Source organism: Drosophila sulfurigaster, chromosome 3 (genome assembly GCF_023558435.1).
Source record: "Drosophila sulfurigaster albostrigata strain 15112-1811.04 chromosome 3, ASM2355843v2, whole genome shotgun sequence".
Taxonomy (NCBI): domain Eukaryota; kingdom Metazoa; phylum Arthropoda; class Insecta; order Diptera; family Drosophilidae; genus Drosophila; species Drosophila sulfurigaster.
Window position 1 is genome coordinate 11625062 of NC_084883.1, and position 17546 is coordinate 11642607.

The window sequence follows — 17546 nt, forward strand, 5'->3', positions numbered from 1 at the left end:
TGAGTAGTTTTTGAATTGACATAGGCATTTTGCACTTCAGAAAGAATGCTCAATGCTTTTGAGTGCATGTAATCGCTTGTTGTATGCAATGTATAGTACATAAGTGTACCTTACATGCTTTTCCCATGCGCTTGCTTCAAAGCTCGTTTCTTAAAGCAGCTTATAGCCCTTAATAGTCATTCCTAGTATATTTTAAAGGTGATGTATAATAGAATTTCAACTTGTTTTTTGCGACCAAGTATTTGTTATCCAAACGAGCAATTAGCTAAGTACAGGGACAGGACACTGGAGGAACGACCGACCGTCCCCTAAGCACCATCTAGTATTCGCGCCATTTAAATACATCCCAGAGGAGCGTGCTCTGTCACACCCAGTAACCATCACTGAGCTGAGTATAAAGCCACTAGCGCTTTGCGGAGCAGCTTAGTTGAGTCAGTGACGTTTGTGGCGTTACATGGAATATGGCCGCAATTGTGGAGCAAGGGAAACAACAAGGGCAGAAGCTCAGCAGTGTCTTGCCAGGCCCAGAGCTGTTGGCCATACCCGGATTTGACTTTCAGCGTGCGAGCATCACTTCAGCGGCTTTGAGCGATGTGCCCAGTGATGTGATTATTAAATCTCGGATTAGATACGGCAGTCGTCTGTCCGCTTGCAAGGGTCTCCTGCTGGAGTACTCGAAGAGCACGACTATTCACGGCATACGCTATATATTCGAGGTGCATCGACCCATTTACGAGAAGTATGTTTACACTGCAAATAAAAGTTGTGCATTTATCTATATTTAATCGATGCACAGATTATACTGGCTAGTGTTGACGTGCACTTCCGTCTACTTTGCGGTCTCACTTATTTGGGCAACCTACCTTAAGTGGCAAGACTCTCCGGTGATTTTGGGTTTTGATGAGACACTCGTGCCTGTGCACAAGATTCCCTTTCCCACCATTACAATATGTCCTGAAATCAAAATGGAACGCAACGTTTTTGACTATGCTAATGTATCGCGACTGATTTGGGATAAATACCAGCAGAACGAGGACTTCTCCGACATTAACGAAGAAGAGTTGAGTACAGATTGGGAGACATAGTTCTATCGAAAATATCATATTTTATAATCTATCGTTTTGTAGCTTGCATCGGATGGCTGCCACTATGCACATTTGTGACTCGGATGTGGCAACCAGATTTGCCCCTTTGCTATCGAATCTACGCTCTGGATTACCGCCACTGGATGTGTCAGAAACTCTTGTGGATTTAACCATTTCGAAGAATGTGACGGGTCCGTTTTGCAGATGGAATGGACGTTTCTATTTCTGCAATAAAATATTTGACTTTGTGGCCACCGATGAGGGTATTTGCTATCAGTTTAATGGACTTCGACCCAAGGATATATATCGAGATGAACGCTTTGTCAGCTACGTTGATCCGGATGTGGTTAGTTTTGACAATTACTTCGATGTCGATTTACCTCCTCTCAATAAGATTACCGGAAATTGGTCCCTGGACACGGGCTTCGTCGATCAGGGACAAAATTCGTATCCTCAGCGAACAGTTGTGACGTCAGTGCGGAATGGATTCTTTGCTTTTTTGCAGGGTCTTGAGCATAACTACGACTACGACTGTCGCAGTTTTAAGCAGGGTTACAAGGTGGGTCTTTATTGACTCTCCATATACATACAGTGCACTAAAAGTGTGAAATTTCAGGTATTCCTCAACTCACCAGAGAGTGTGCCGCTTACCTCAAATAATTACATACTTGTTCCTCATGGTAGCGAGGTTATGGTTAGCGTTCTGCCCAATTATGTCGTGTCCACAAGTAATTTACACGAAATTAGCGCCGAAAAGTGAGAGCATCCAATAGGGTATTTCATTTGAAGTAATTATAATATACATTTATTTTGCAGGCGGCAGTGTTTCTTCGATGATGAGCGCGCTCTTCGCTACTTTAAAGCTTACTCGCAGAGCAATTGCCAGACCGAATGCCTGGCCAACTATACCATGGCCAAGTGTGGTTGCGTCAAGTTCTGGATGCCTAGTAAGTGATATGATTAGCTGGCAATTGCCTTGCCTCAAACCAATTGTTACACCTCCCGTTACTTGCAGAGCCCTTGGATGTTCCAGTTTGTGGTGTAGCTGGAATAGCCTGTTATAATGCCGCACAGGATGAGCTTAATGCCTTGCTACAAAATCAGACCATGCAGAAGACTGTAAATCCCAATGTCAAGGTTATGTGCGATTGTATGCCAGCATGCACATCGCTTGAATACAACTTTGAAATCTCTCGTGCCGTGTATAATGCATCAAAAACTATTGCAGCCTTTCGTGAAACATACGAACTCACCGAGTAAGTATATATTAGTATTATGTATATAGTACTACAGTGAGATATCAGTTAATTGAAGACTTTTACGATCCAATTTGTTTGCAGTTCTATCGGCTCTCGTCTGACCGTCTACTTCAAGGAGCATCAGTTCACAGCCATTAAGCGAACAATTCTCTTTGGTGTATCTACGTTGATATCCAATTGCGGCGGCATATTTGGCTTGTTTATGGGCATCTCCAGCTTGAGCTTCATAGAACTGGTTTATTTCTTCTCAATCCGCATTTGTGGAAGCTGCAGAGATCGTCGAAAGCGTCAGGCCATTCATCCGATATTCCCTGAGGACAAACAAGAAAAGGATCAAACAATCGCTGCTCCTAACTGATTAGTTTTGGACTGCGAGCAAATTAACAGCATATAAAATAAATTTCGTATATTGTAGTATTATAGTTGCGAATTCACACATTATTTGGAAAGTATCAATAAATGGTATTAGCGAACATTTACATATTTGGTATTATTGTAAAGCTTTGCAGCACTTCATGTACTCAGAAGCAGAACAAATTATATTTTTTTTTAATTTAAATAAGAAGAAATTTCATTTTTTGTGTTGAACTAGTTGTGCTTCGATCCAATATAAAACATTTGTACTAATTTAAATTCAATTTTTCATCAAATAAGCTAACAAATGTGGATTATTTAATTTCTTATTTTGTTTGATATTTAATTTTTTCACATAATGTCCAAATATTAAGTATTTGACTATATAGTGTGCTAAGACGTTGAAATCACAAATTTGCTCGCTTTCCATATTTATCAGTAACTGCCATTTAATTGACATGTAATCGAAAAGGCTATTGAACCAATTCTAAATGTAAACTACAAAATTATAAATTTTCCCTGAATTTTTTAAATTTCTAACAATGAAGCATGCATACAACAAAACATTTAAGAAGGCTATAGTCGACTGTGAGAAAGTATTCTACAAATATACAAAAATTATATTACAAAAATACTAAATCATAAAACAACATATAATATGCCATAGAGCCAAAGCCAAAGCTATTTGTATTTCTTAAATAACTTCGACAACTTCTATCCGATCGTAACCTAATTTTCAGGAATCAGGAATACTTTCTATACCAATTATAGCGACTCTGACTTTAAAGTTACGCTGCTGGCACAAATTTATAATATTCTTCTTACCTATCGGTAAAATAATCTATCAAAGTCATTTAAATTGCAGGCTATTAGTTGAATACTTGAACTTAAATATACGATATTTATTATATCACATTTTGTTTTCTTTGTAAATGCAACTCAAAGTACAATAATAATAGGTCAGAAAGTTAAAACAATTGTAATCGACTGTAAGATGTCCGCCACCCATTTTCAATAATATTATATTTTGAAAATTGCGTTCTAAAAATACGATAGAGTACAAAATATTTTTATCAACCCAAGTAAGTTGCAGTCGTTTTTAGACATATGAAATTATTTCTTAAAGATCTTCAGAGTTTTTTAGTAACCATAGCTGGTATAGCTCCAGCTGTACTTGTTTATATACTATTTGAAGTGAAATTTATATAAGAAGTGAAATAAGATAAAAATTTGTTATTTAAAGCTAGTTGAAGTAATCTGTGATGTACTTCAAGTGAGAACAAGTGAGTAGATACTGAACCATTGTGTTTTTATCTGCAATAGCAAAATAAATTCGATTATAATAATTATAAAAGAATCTAAGCCTCGTTTATGTAAAACTCTTCATTATACCAAGATTTATCTTAAGTTTTATTCTATATTTACAGTTTGTCTGCGTCTTTTGCATAAAGTTAATTTTATTTTTAAAGTGGCATCAACGCCGAGCCAGACAAAGTTTTTGCAATGCGTTTGCGTCCGCCTGCAGGGGGTCCAACTATTTCGACGGCTACATATGTAGATGGGAAAGGGGTTGGATGGGTTGATGATGGCAGGAAGGATTCTTTCGGTATGCCATCTCTTGCATATTGTCAGAAGCTCACAGCGTGTCGTCAAGGACAACGATGAAGGCAACGACAACGACAACGATGACAACGTTGCGCTTCAGCGTGTGCAAAGCATTTCATAGCTAAAATTCAATTTTCCTTTGATTTATGCATTTTGTAGTCTCGGATTTGCACGGTAGCAGCCTCAAGCAGCCTCCTTCAACAACTTTGCTGGTAAATTTAAAACTTTAATTCTGAAATTGTATCAAACAAAATTGGCAACATCTGTTGTAGTTTCCAGCTAAAAGTTGCAACTCCAGCGTAGAACTCCGCCAGTTTCAGAGAATTTTCTGAATTGACATAGGCACTTTGCACTTCAGAAAGAACGCTTAATGCTTTCGAGTGCATGTAATCCCTTGTTGTATGTAATGCAAATGTACCTTACATGCTTTGGGTTTTCCCATGCGCTTGCTTCATATCTTAAAGCAGCTTATTGCCCTCAACACTTATTCTTCGTAAATGAATAAGATACATTTTAAAGGTTAAGAATAAAAGAATTTAAACTTTTTTTTGTGGGACCAAGTATATCTTATCCAAACAAGCAATTAGCTCAGTATAAAGAACAACCTGGAGGAATGACCGACCGTCCCCTATCTAGCAGTCGCGACATTTAAATTTATCCCAGAGGAGCGTGCTCTGTCACACCTAGTAACCATAGCTATAAAGTCGCTGGTCGCAATGCAGGACAGTTTAGTTTAACCAGCGACGTTTGCGGCGTTACATGGAATATGACTGCAACTGAGGAACAAGGGAAACAGCAAGGGGAGAAGCTCAGCAGTGTCTTGCCAGGGTCAGACCTTGCCTTACCCGGATTTAACCTTCAGCGCGCGAGCATCACTTCAGCGGCTTTGAGCGATGTGCCCAGTGATGTGATAATTAAATCTAGGATTAGATATGGCAGTCGTCTGTCCGCTTGCAAGGGTCTCCTGCTGGAGTACTCGAAGAGCACGACTATTCACGGCATACGCTATATATTCGAGCTGCATCGACCCATTTACGAGAAGTATGTTTTCACTGCAAATAAAAGTTGTACCTTTATCTACTTTTAATCGAAGCACAGATTATACTGGTTAGTGTTGACGTGCACTTCCGTCTGCTATGCGGTTTCACTTATTTGGGCAACCTACCTTAAGTGGCAAGACTCTCCGGTGATTTTGGGTTTTGATGAGACACTCGTGCCTGTGCACAAGATTCCCTTTCCCACTATTACAATATGTCCTGAAATCAAAATGGAACGCAACGTTTTTGACTATGCTAATGTATCGCGACTGATTTGGGATAAATACCAGCAGAACGAGGACTTCTCCGACATTAACGAAGAAGAGTTGAGTACAGATTGGGAGACATAGTTCTATCGAAAATATCATATTTTATAATCTATCGTTTTGTAGCTTGCAACGCATGGCTGCCACTATGCACATTTGTGACTCGGATGTGGCAACCAGATTTGCCCCTTTGCTGTCGAATCTACGCTCTGGATTACCGCCACTGGATGTGTCAGAAACTCTTGTGGATTTAACCATTTCGAAGAATGTGACGGGTCCGTTTTGCAGATGGAATGGACGTTTCTATTTCTGCAATAAAATATTTGACTTTGTGGCCACCGATGAGGGTATTTGCTATCAGTTTAATGGACTTCGACCCAAGGATATATATCGAGATGAACGTTTTATCAGCTACATTGATCCTGATGTGGTTAGCTTTGACGATTACTTCGATGCCGATTTACCTCCTCTCAATAAGATATCCGGAAATTGGTCCTTGGATACGGGCTATGTCGATCAGGGACAAAATTCGTATCCTCAGCGAACAATTGCGTCGTCAGTGCGGAATGGATTCTTTGCATTTTTGCAGGGGCTCGAGCATAACTATGACTACGACTGTCGCAGTTTTAAGCAGGGTTACAAGGTGGGTCATTCTTGACTTTTCATACTGTGCACTAACGGTGGAAATTTCAGGTATTCCTCAACTCACCAGAGAGTGTGCCGCTTACCTCAAATAATTACATACTTGTTCCTCATGGTAGCGAGGTTATGGTTGGCGTACTGCCCAATTATGTCGTGTCCACAAGTAATTTACACGAAATTAGCGCCGAAAAGTGAGAACTTTCAAAGGGGTATTTCATTCGAAGTAATTATAATATATGTACATTTATTTTGTAGGCGCCAGTGTTACTTTGATGATGAGCGCGCTCTTCGCTACTTTAAAGCTTATTCGCAGAGCAATTGCCAGACCGAATGCCTGGCCAACTATACCATAGCCAAATGTGGTTGCGTCAAGTTCTGGATGCCTAGTAAGTGATATGATTAGCTGGCAATTGCCTTGTCTCAATCCGTTACTTGCAGAGCCCTTGGATGTTCCAGTTTGTGGTGTAGCTGGAATAGCCTGTTATAATGCCGCACAGGATGAGCTTAATGCCTTGCTACAGAATCAGACTATGCAGAAGACTGTAAATCCCAATGTCAAGGTTATGTGCGATTGCATGCCAGCATGCACATCGCTTGAATACAACTTTGAAATCTCCCGAGCCGAATATAATTCTACAAAAACTATTATAGCGTTTCGTGGTTCGTACGAACTCACCGAGTGAGTATATAATAGTATAATATTAAATAAAATAAATTGAAGACCTTTACGAACCTAAATTTTGCAGTTCTATCGGCTCTCGTCTGACCGTCTTCTTCAAGGAGCAACAGTTCACAGCCATTAAGAGAACAATTCTCTTTGGTTTATCAACGTTGATATCCAATTTCGGAGGCATATTAGGCTTGTTTATGGGCATCTCCAGCTTGAGCTTCATCGAACTGGTTTATTTCTTCTCAATGCGCATTTGTGGAAGCTGCAGAGATCGTCGAAAGCATCAGGCCACTCGTCTGATATTCCCTGAGGACAAACAAGAGAAAGATCAATCGATCACTGTTTCTAACTGACTAACCCATTTAAATTTAAACTATAAAATTCTACATTTTTCATAAGTTTTTTAAAATTTCTAACAATTGAGCATGCACATATAAACAACAAAACATTGATACCCATTTTCAAGAAAACCATATTCTACAAATATACCAAAAATACCACAAAAATACTAAAACATACCGAAATTTGGTAAATCAATATTATTCTATATTTAAAATATAACATAGAGTACAAAATATACTAGATTGTCAGACAAAGCTACGAAGACCCAAACAAATGAATTTCCTAAATAACTTTGACAACTTCCATCCGATCGCAAAATAATTCCCTGGAATCAGGAATACTGTTATTTTTATAGTCTATAATAATTTTAGCGACTCAGACTATAAAGTTACGCATCTTTTTTCGAATTATAGGGGCAAAAGTGGGTGGTGAAAAAATATGGAACAAACTTAATCCGCATGCAAGAATAACAAGTGCTGTCAAAATAAAATTATATACATATGTATCTATATATCTATGCATATGGACAAACAAACAGACAGAGGGACATGGCTATATCGTACTGGCTTTTGACGCTGATCTAGACGCTGATATATACAACTATTTAGGATCAGGTGGCATCTGCCAGTTACGCTTCGTTCGTGTACAAATTTAACCTATCGGTAGCGTGTATAAAAAGCTTTTTATATGTGCCGGCAGGAAATATATGCAACAGTTAGAAGGAGGCATTTTCGACCCTATAAAGTATATATATTCTTGATCAGCCATGACCGTCTGTCCATATGAAACACTGGATCTCAGAGACTATAGAGATATAGCTATAATTATACCCGCTACCCATAGGGTAGAAGGGTATTATAACTTTGTGCCGGCAGGAAATGTATGTAACAGGTAGAACGAGGCATCTCCGACTCTATAAAGTATATATATTCTTGATCAGCGTCAACAGCCGAGACGATCTAGCCATGTCCGTCTGTCTGTGTGAATTGTCGAAGTTATTACAGAAATACTCTTGTATGAGCAAAGACGCCTACTTACAAGGGGTCTCAGTTGCTTTGGCTGACAATGTGGTATAATATGGAATGTTTGTACTTTAAATATAATGTATAAATTATTATATCACATTTTGTTTTCTTTGTAAATGTAACTCAAAATAAAATAATAACGGGTCAGAAAGTTAAAAACAACTGTGAGATGTCCAATAAAATAATAAAATAACCCAATAATATACCGAAAATTGCGTTCTTAAATAACATACGTAATATTTTTATCAACCCAAGTAAGCTTCAGTCGCTTTTAGTCATATGAAATTATTTCTTGAAGATCTTCAGAATTTTTTTTACTAACAATTAAAATATTGTATAGCTGTAATTGGTTCTATATTTTGATTTAATTTATATAATATAAAAATTTAAACAAAATAAAAATTGTTATTTGAAGCTAGTTGAAGTAATCTGTGATGCACTTTGCAATTCAGAAAGGACGCTTAATGCTTTTGAGTGCATGTAATCCCTTGTTGTGCAATGCAAATGTTCCATACATGCTTTGGGTTTTCCCATGCGCTTGCTTCATATCTTAAAGCAGCTTATTGCCCTCAACACTCATACTTCGTAAATGAATAATATACATTTTAAAACTTAGGAATAAAAGAATTTCAACTTGTTTTTTGGGAACAAGTATATCTTATCCAAGCATTTAGCTCAGTACAAGGAACAACCTGGAGGAATGACCGACCGTCCCCCTATCTAGCAGTCTCGCCATTTAAATTTATCCCAGAGGAGCGTGCTCTGTCACACCTAGTAACCATAGCTATAAAGCCGCTGGTCGCTATGCGGAACAGTTTAGTTGAACCAGCGACGTTTGCGGCGTTACATGGAATATGACTGCAACTGAGGAACAAGAGAAACAAGAAGGGAAAAAGCTCAGCAGCGTCTTTCCAAGGCCAGAGCTGTTGGCCATACCCGGATTTGACTTTCAGCGCGGAAGCATCACTTCAGCGGCTTTGAGCGATGTACCGAGTGATGTGATTATTAAATCTAGGATTAGATATGGCAGTCGTCTGTCCGCTTGCAAGGGTCTCCTGCTGGAGTACTCGAAGAGCACGACTATTCACGGCATACGCTATATATTCGAGCTGCATCGACCCATTTACGAGAAGTATGCTTACACTGCAACTAAAGGTTGTGCATTTATCTGTATTTAATCGATGCAGCTTGCAACGCATGGCTGCCACAATGCACATTTGTGACTCGGATGTGGCAACTAGATTTGCCCCTTTGCTGTCGAATCTACGATCTGGCTTACCCCCACTGGATGTGTCAAAAAACCCTTGTAAATTTGACCATTTCGAAGAATGTGACCGGTCCGTTTTGCAGATCGAATAAACGTTTCTATTTCTGCAATAAAATATTCGACTTTGTGGCCACCGATGAGGGTATTTGCTATCAGTTTAATGGACTTCGACCCAAGGATATATATCGAGATGAACGCTTTATCAGCTACATTGATCCTGATGTGGTTAGTTTTGACAATTACTTCGATGTCGAATTGTCATCTCTCAATAAGATTACCGGAAATTGGTCCTTGGAAACGGGCTTTGTCGATCAGGGACAAAATTCGTATCCTCAGCGAACAATTGCGTCGTCAGTGCGGAATGGATTCTTTGCCTTTTTTGCAGGGTCTCCAGCATAACTATGACTACGACTGTCGCAGTTTTAAGCAGGGTTACAAGGTGGGTCTTTATTGACTCTCCATATACAGTGCACTAAAAGTGTGAAATTTCAGGTATTCCTCAACTCACCAGAGAGTGTGCCGCTTACCTCAAATAATTACATACTTGTTCCTCATGGTAGTGAGGTTATGGTTGGCGTGTTGCCCAATTATGTCGTGTCCACAAGTAATTTACACGAAATTAGCGCCGAAAAGTGAGAGCATCCAATAGGGTATTTCATTTGAAGTAATTATAATATACATTTATTATGTAGGCGCCAGTGTTACTTCGATGATGAGCGCGCTCTTCGCTACTTTAAAGCTTACTCGCAGAGCAATTGCCAGACCGAATGCCTGGCCAACTATACCATAGCCAAGTGTGGTTGCGTCAAGTTCTGGATGCCTAGTAAGTGATATGATTAGCTGGCAATTGCCTTGTCTCAATCCGTTACTTGCAGAGCCCTTGGATGTTCCAGTTTGTGGTGTAGCTGGAATAGCCTGTTATAATGCCGCACAGGATGAGCTTAATGCCTTGCTACAGAATCAGACTATGCAGAAGACTGTAAATCCCAATGTCAAGGTTATGTGCGATTGCATGCCAGCATGCACATCGCTTGAATACAACTTTGAAATCTCCCGAGCTGAATTAAATTTTAAAAAAACTCTTATAGCCTTTCGTGATCCGTACAAACGCACTGAGTGAGTATATAGTAGTATTAAATAAAATAAATTGAAGACTTTTACAATTCAAGATGCTTGCAGTGCTATTGGCTCTCGTCTGACCGTCTACTTCAAGGAACAACAGTTCACAGCCATTAAGAGGACAATCCTCTTGGGTGTATCAACGTTGATATCCAATTTCGGAGGCATATTAGGCTTGTTTATGGGCATCTCCGGCTTGAGCTTCATAGAACTGGTTTATTTCTTCTCGATGCGCATTTGTGAAAGCTGCAGAGATCGTCAAAAGCGTCAGGCCATTCGTCCGATATTCCCAGTGGACAAACAAGAAAAGGAAAAATTTTGAGCTGCAAGAAAATCAAAAAATATTCCGATATATAACATAGAATTATAATTCTTTTATTTTGATGTGTGACTTTATTTCATATTCGAAAGGTCTGGTCAGCAGAATTGTTCCTTTGATATTTACATTTCTCTCATATTATCCAAATATTTAATAGTTGACTAGCGTGCTGTGACGTTGAAATCACCCCATGGGTTGAAATAATGCAATTTTGTGGCGACCCGGAATTACATTTATATGGTAAGGATGCAAATTTCATAGAACGCTGACAGGGGTAATGAAAGCAGCTGCAGCAACACAACCAGAAGCGTTGCCGCGACTGACCCCAAAACCAACACCAACACCAACATCAACAGCAACACCAACAACTCAAACTGTGGAGCATAACGAGAGAATAACCAATACGAAAACCAGAACAAAAACCAAAACCGAACATCAGGGAAGAGCACAATAACCGAAATTATAGCCGCTCTAATGAGCAGTGACAAAACCGAAAGAGTGCACAAATGTGGTGGCGGAGGGCGAGGCGGGGTGTCCCGATAGCATTTAGTAGGCGTGGCAACCGCAGGCAGCGCCACTCGCCAAAATCGTGCAAAGTGATTTTGGCCAAAGTTAAAGAGCTTTTTACCGTTGCCTGCAGCTTCAGCTGCAATGCCAATGGCCATGGCAAAAAGCCATTCCTATGACAAAATGGGCATAAAAGTCACGTTTCGTTTGGGAAAGCTTTACAAATTATAATGCCAGTAAGACTGGCTGTAAATGATGTCAACTCGCAACGACAACGTCACACTCACACACACAAGCCTTTGTACATACATCACAGAATGTGTCCCGTTAATTGTGTGTAAATTAAGTACTCAAGTATTTGATGCAGTACGAGGATAAATTTATGCTATCTTATTTTCAGGGTTGAGTTGTTTTTAATACGTACATATTGATGCGTGGATTTGACGTCAAGTGATTATCATCTAATTTGGGTTTTTTATTATTATAAGAATATTGAAATATTTCATAAATTGTATGTCGTTTTTATATATGACAAAAAAATGAACGCGCTCACACTATTCTATAACTGAGTAGATAATTGGTATGTTACAATATTCACACCGATCAGGTTTCGAGATGCCGCTTATGTCTATGCGGAAAGAATTAAAAGGTTCCGGATAATCGAAAATTTGTACTAGTATAATGTAATATTATTTATTAAAATGAGAACGGAAACTAAAGAGTTACATAGATAATAGCAACCTAGTGAAACAAGCTACATTCGAAAGTCCTCGACTCAGAGACACCCGCTCTTTATTTTTAATCAAGGCAAAACAGTGTAGTATTATTCCTAAAACTTACCAATTTAATCAGTCTTTGGTATATTATACTTGAAATATACCATAGAGTACAAAATATACCAGATAGTCAACCAAAGGAATTAAGAACCGACAGTAGCTTTCACATTGTTAAATTTGTACCAGGTTCCATAATTGTTTTACATATTTTAGTTACTCATTTCAAAATATATGCACAAGTTGGCAAGCTGATGGTCCACTCTTATTATCACGTGATATACTGTGACTATAAATCGTGGCTTAAAACGAAATAATGATGTCTAATTTAACTAGTTTACAATTTATTTGTACATCGACTCTATGATAAATCTTAGCTAACTCTGAATATAAATACATAGTTTGGCTGAATTGAGAATTTACAATTAATTGTTGTCTACAGATTTTCGTGGTCGTCGGTGGGTTAACTCATTCACAGGCATATAGCCTGCATCACCCAAACACCGAACCGTGACATAGCCAGTTGGCCAGATTGTCAACCAAGTGATGGAACCATGGTTGAGGCTAAATCGGGTCCAGGCATCGGGTGGGAATTGCAGGGCACGACAAACTAAATAGCGGATGACATTGGCATGTCCAATGATGAGTAAATACGAATCATCCTTCTGCTCAGGGGATGCGCGAAAGAAATAGCGCCGAAAGGCAGCTTCAATGCGTGGTCCGTCTCGTCGAGTCGCCTTTTCCACTTGGGATGAAGTCCGATTCTGGGGTGGATCAGCTGCACATGGCGTGCCCTCTGGCAACAGTTCGCAGCGCTTCAACTTGAGTGGGTCAAAGTTGATTTGCTTCAAAATGATCATTGCCGTCTCCTGAGCTCGCGTCATCGTCGAGGCCACCACATGATCCCATGCGATTCCCATTTCCAGCAGCCGCTGTCCGGCGCGATGTGCCTGAAGGCGCCCCAAATCCGTCAGATGATTGCCATCGGTTGTCGATGTATATTCCCCATGCCGCACTAGAACAATGTGACGCAGCGCAACTGGTTCCGGATTTTTGGCACCCACATTGGAGGCCTGATGTTCGCGACTGTCCCAATTGTGGCACCATTGTCCCTTGGACACCAGCTCCTGCGGCTCGTGGTCTTCGTTGCGTGCCTGTGGCTGATCGAGAAGTTTGAGACTCACATACGTGGCAAGCGAACCGCAGCCAATAGCGCCCAGTGAATGCCAAATGCCATGAAGCTTCATTAACGAGGTTGACGAATTTTTCCTCTCAAAACAAATGATTTGACATGTAAAACTTAAGGAAAGCATTTGATGAGTGAAAAGTGCTCGGATTAAACGTGATGACATTTTGATGATTCTATAAATAGTTTGGCAATCGATTGTACAATGCACTCCAAAAGCATTTACACATTTGCATTCCAACTAATGCAGATTTGTCTGCAGCTGTCGTCGTTCTTTCCAGCCCACAGTTGATTAGCATGGAAAACTGTGCCTTGAGATACTTGGAAGACTTTGCTTGCCAACTGATGTCAAAGTTATTTTACCCTTGGCAAAATACTTATGAACAACTTTCGAGTGGTAAACTTTGCGCCTGACGCAATCAGCAATGTGAAGCCGAACAAGTTAGAAAGGTAGCGATAGAAGTTAGGAAGTGGACGGGGAGTTGCAGAGAAAAGTCCAAAACAACTGAAGCGTCGAGTTGATTATGGTATGCTCTACTGTTTCGAGAGACCAAGCAAAGCTCGCAGTTGTACGTAAATTGACTGTGAGAAAGTATTTGCAAAGATTTTGGCCTGTCGCAAACTTAAGCACATAGCAAATGCGCATTTCATTGGTTACTGACAATTACAACAAGTTTTTAGTTAATTTCCCAGTCCCCAACCAGAATCAAAATTGCCTAATAAGTTCAACTTTGACTTTGCCAACGTCAAGGCATTAAAACCGAGAATAGGGTCAGCAAAAATATAAAATACATCCACAAGTGGTTGGTCACGAAGGGTTGCTGCTTCTCAACTTCTGTTTCGGCCACGTCGCCGTCATATAAGACTTTATGAAGTTACTAAAACTTTGACGTGTTGCCCAGGTTTCAAGCTTATGAAAATTGAAAAGAAAAGAAGAATAAAATATGACTATAGCCTACTGACAGGCAACACGAGTAAAATGCATTGCACAATAATAGGCAAGCAAATACTCAAAAGTTGGGCTTGTGGATGTGCATTAAACTCGCATCAATGATAAGGTGTGCAGCAAGTTTCTGACAGTCCTTGGTTGGTGTGCAGTAGTGAGTGCTTTTATATGCATTTTTGTGACTCATTTTCATTCACTTACTCTCGCACTTGCCTCTTACAATATCCCTTCACATACTGTGGCATATATACAACCATATATTCACGCAATTTTTTGTCAGGTGGTTAAAGCATAGTCTCCAACTGAGCCCAAGTTGTTCGTCCTTTGTATGACCCAGAAAAGTAAATCTTATAAAATCCAAAAGCCACTGTGAATGCCTGAGTGAAACTGTGAGTGTGTGAACTTGTGAGTTTGAATACCAGGCAAGTCAATTTAAAGTTGTAATTCGACCTGAGAACTCGTTGAGCTGCGGTCTTGGTTCTAGTAAAAGCATCTGAGATACGCATTAATTTAATTACCTTTGTTTCAACCCATTCTGAAGCTAATTGTTGTTTGCAGTTGAAACTACATTTCCAGCTCTTGTAGATTACCTTTCATCACGAAGTAAATTGCTTAAATTGTTTTAAAATAATTAATAGTTAATTGTAGAGGAAATAATAGGAATTGTATGATTTATATCCATATCAAATTACAGTCGATTGAATTAAGCAAATTTGCACAATTTATTGAAATCGACTGTGAAATCAGACGTCTCTCTTATCACCATTATTGGCAAATAATAAAACCACATTTGGGTGTACTTTATGGTCGATAAGTTTGACAGCCTATCCTGAAGAGGGCAAATTGTTAAAAGCATCTTTTCATTAGCAATTGAGAGTGTTTTTGTGCTGGGCTCTTGTTTCTGTAAATAAATCAAAAAGTCGGCAATGAAAGTTAAGCAATGTTTGCTGTGCTGTTTTCCTTTTCCGCAATAATTTCTCGAATTTGCCGCCAAAGGACAGCCCCGAGCTCTGCGTGTCCTTGACACAATTTCAGGCTCCACTAACTGACGCGCCCATTCCACTTGCCCCGACAACTGAGAGTAGAGCAGAGAACAGTACAGAACAGAACGACAGAGCCACATAAAAGCGCAAAACTTTTGATTTGGCTAACAGATAATTTCACCGAGTCGAGTTGTGCCTAGCCTTCTCGCTGAGGCATTAAGATTCGAGCGGGGGGCATAGAAGGGATAATACGGAGGAGGGGGAGTTAATGGGTGGGGCAGGGAGGGTAGGGGGGTGGTATGCACAGTGCAGATGCCACTTAAAGTAATGCAATGTTGGTAGATAAAGTGCAAAAGGCAAATGAATGCAAAACGCGACAAGGCAAATAAGGAAATCAAAATGGCACAACGAAATAAGAGGCAAGCGAAAATTGAACATCCTGCAGCAGGATGTGCTGGACGAATGAAGCAGACGAAGGACGTGTGTCGGTCACCAACCAACAGTTACTGGGAAAATGAAGGAAGATAGAGAAACAGATAGATAGAGAAGAGGAAAAGGACCTCTTGCTCTATATCTGCCAATGCCGCTGCCGCTGCCACCGCCACAAACTGCGTCATAATTATGGGGGACCGCGATAAGCGAATAGCAAGAAGACGCGCACAGCTTCTATAAAGAACTATAAATTTCTGTTAGGTGGAAGACACAATTGATGCCAAGGATTCTGGCAAGCATTTTACGCTGGGTGAGCAGCATCGCGAGCATCTTCTGACCAACAGCCAGCTGCTCCATTTCAATGAGGTATAGACAGTCACCCTGTATTGAGTTGAAAGTCCTGCGCCACTTTGCGCAATGAGAAATTTCCGTTTGTCCAACTATATTTTTCATTTTTCCTCTTTTTTGTACTAAGTATTTTGCCTGCTGCAAGATGACATTTTTGCAAATTGCCATCATAATAATAATCAAATTCGTGTAAATTTGCGCAAATTCAAGAGGGAAATGGTGCCACGCCCAAAGCCCTCAGTCGGGCGTCACTCTCCAAACAGAGCGAAAGAGTGAGAGATATAGGGGAGAAGAGAGACAGAGAGTTGTATATATCATCCAGCTACTCTACAGCAACTGCAGCTCACGCGTCCATTTGAACATTCGGACTTGCATTTCGAGTTAATAGCTTTTTCGTTTTAGTTTATGTTGATGAAATAGAAAACATAAACCAAAACTTCTCAGAAAACATTTGTATGCTCTTTACTATGGCAATTATGCATAGCAACTTGCAATGCAATAAACAAATCCGAACGCAAACCACTTTTAACTTTTATTAAAACAACATTTTTGAAATGTGTTTTTAATTGAAAGAGTTCGCGGTAGAATAAAATAATTTTTATAGCTGGTGAATTATGACAACTTTAGCCAATTTTATTTAAGGCTCTAGTGTTAAGAAGCGTAAAACGAAATCAGTAGAGCTCTGATAAATTACGTCAATGCTTTTAAACGGAAATGAAATATTAAATGGAATTTGAAAACAATTTACATGACGAAAAGTTAGTTTAATTTCATGTTATGAACGAAGTACTTACAAATATATGTATAAGTGGGTTTAACAGCAATAAAATTGTTATATTTGTTTATAATATGTAAATAAACTTTAATATAGGCAGCCAGCTTGACGGTCTGTTTACTTTTGCTTTATTTCTTCTATTGCTTGCTTTGACATTCTCCCTCTTCGGTAACAATTGAATGTCGATAAATTATCGATATCAATGTTAATCTATCGTGTGCATACTAAATAAAATGCAATTGCCGAATACATTTTAGCTAGGCTGCCGTGAAACTTTAAACTTTGCAGTAAGAAAACGCTGGTAATATATTTACTTGTTTGACTATTGTTATCTATTGCTTTTCATCATATTTCCAATTTCAATTGCTATACCCAATTGGTGTCATAAATCTTTGTTTTAATATTTGGAGAGAAAAGTCAACTAGAAATGAAATCAGCTTGGTGTTGCAGAAAACTTGCAGAGTACGCAACCTGGGTGGTAGTTAGCTTAAATTATAACTAGACGATATGCACATACACAGTTGCACTTTCATTCTAACAAATGGGGCCACAAATGCTACACTTAATAGCTCATACGACATGTTGGACCTTTGTTGACTGCGCTCG

At 39.4% G+C, this 17546-nt stretch overlaps 3 protein-coding genes, 1 long non-coding RNA gene and 1 pseudogene across 4 annotated transcripts; 3 read left to right on the top strand and 2 right to left on the bottom strand.

Annotated features, from left to right (window-relative positions):
* Positions 1-461: 461 nt before the first annotated feature.
* Positions 462-2814, top strand: LOC133842116 (pickpocket protein 28-like). Its single transcript, XM_062275045.1, has 7 exons — positions 462-739; positions 797-1060; positions 1128-1644; positions 1702-1841; positions 1902-2032; positions 2101-2341; positions 2426-2814. Exons 1-7 carry the CDS (start codon positions 462-464, stop codon positions 2700-2702), a joined length of 1848 nt encoding a protein of 615 aa, XP_062131029.1. The 3' UTR covers positions 2703-2814.
* On the bottom strand, positions 617-7357 carry LOC133842118 (uncharacterized). The gene is made up of 5 exons (XR_009894357.1): positions 7277-7357; positions 5469-7224; positions 1023-2655; positions 864-954; positions 617-750 (listed from the first exon to the last, which is right to left on the bottom strand). It is a non-coding gene; the product is annotated as an uncharacterized LOC133842118 (long non-coding RNA).
* Positions 4819-7271, top strand: LOC133842117 (pickpocket protein 28-like). The gene is made up of 7 exons (XM_062275046.1): positions 4819-5344; positions 5402-5665; positions 5733-6249; positions 6300-6439; positions 6504-6634; positions 6687-6927; positions 6995-7271. Exons 1-7 carry the CDS (start codon positions 5070-5072, stop codon positions 7269-7271), a joined length of 1845 nt encoding a protein of 614 aa, XP_062131030.1. The 5' UTR covers positions 4819-5069.
* A 1737-nt stretch (positions 7358-9094) lies between the features above and the next one.
* Positions 9095-11951, top strand: LOC133845588 (pickpocket protein 28-like; annotated as a pseudogene).
* A 647-nt stretch (positions 11952-12598) lies between these two features.
* Positions 12599-13592, bottom strand: LOC133844393 (serine/threonine-protein phosphatase Pgam5, mitochondrial). Its single transcript, XM_062278347.1, has one exon. It carries the CDS (start codon positions 13581-13583, stop codon positions 12696-12698), a length of 888 nt encoding a protein of 295 aa, XP_062134331.1. The 5' UTR covers positions 13584-13592; the 3' UTR covers positions 12599-12695.
* Positions 13593-17546: the final 3954 nt, after the last annotated feature.

Excerpts from the sequence above, each read along its gene's own strand:
- LOC133842117 (XM_062275046.1), top strand. The coding sequence starts at position 5,070 with ATGACTGCAACTGAGGAACAAGGGAAACAGCAAGGGGAGAAGCTCAGC. Across the intron at positions 5,666-5,732 it reads TCCGACATTAACGAAGAAGA|CTTGCAACGCATGGCTGCCA; the intron begins GTTGAGTACAGA and ends ATCGTTTTGTAG. Across the intron at positions 6,250-6,299 it reads GTTTTAAGCAGGGTTACAAG|GTATTCCTCAACTCACCAGA; the intron begins GTGGGTCATTCT and ends TGGAAATTTCAG.
- LOC133844393 (XM_062278347.1), bottom strand. The coding sequence starts at position 13,583 with ATGCTTTCCTTAAGTTTTACATGTCAAATCATTTGTTTTGAGAGGAAA.
- LOC133842116 (XM_062275045.1), top strand. The coding sequence starts at position 462 with ATGGCCGCAATTGTGGAGCAAGGGAAACAACAAGGGCAGAAGCTCAGC. Across the intron at positions 1,645-1,701 it reads GTTTTAAGCAGGGTTACAAG|GTATTCCTCAACTCACCAGA; the intron begins GTGGGTCTTTAT and ends GTGAAATTTCAG. Across the intron at positions 2,033-2,100 it reads CGTCAAGTTCTGGATGCCTA|AGCCCTTGGATGTTCCAGTT; the intron begins GTAAGTGATATG and ends CGTTACTTGCAG.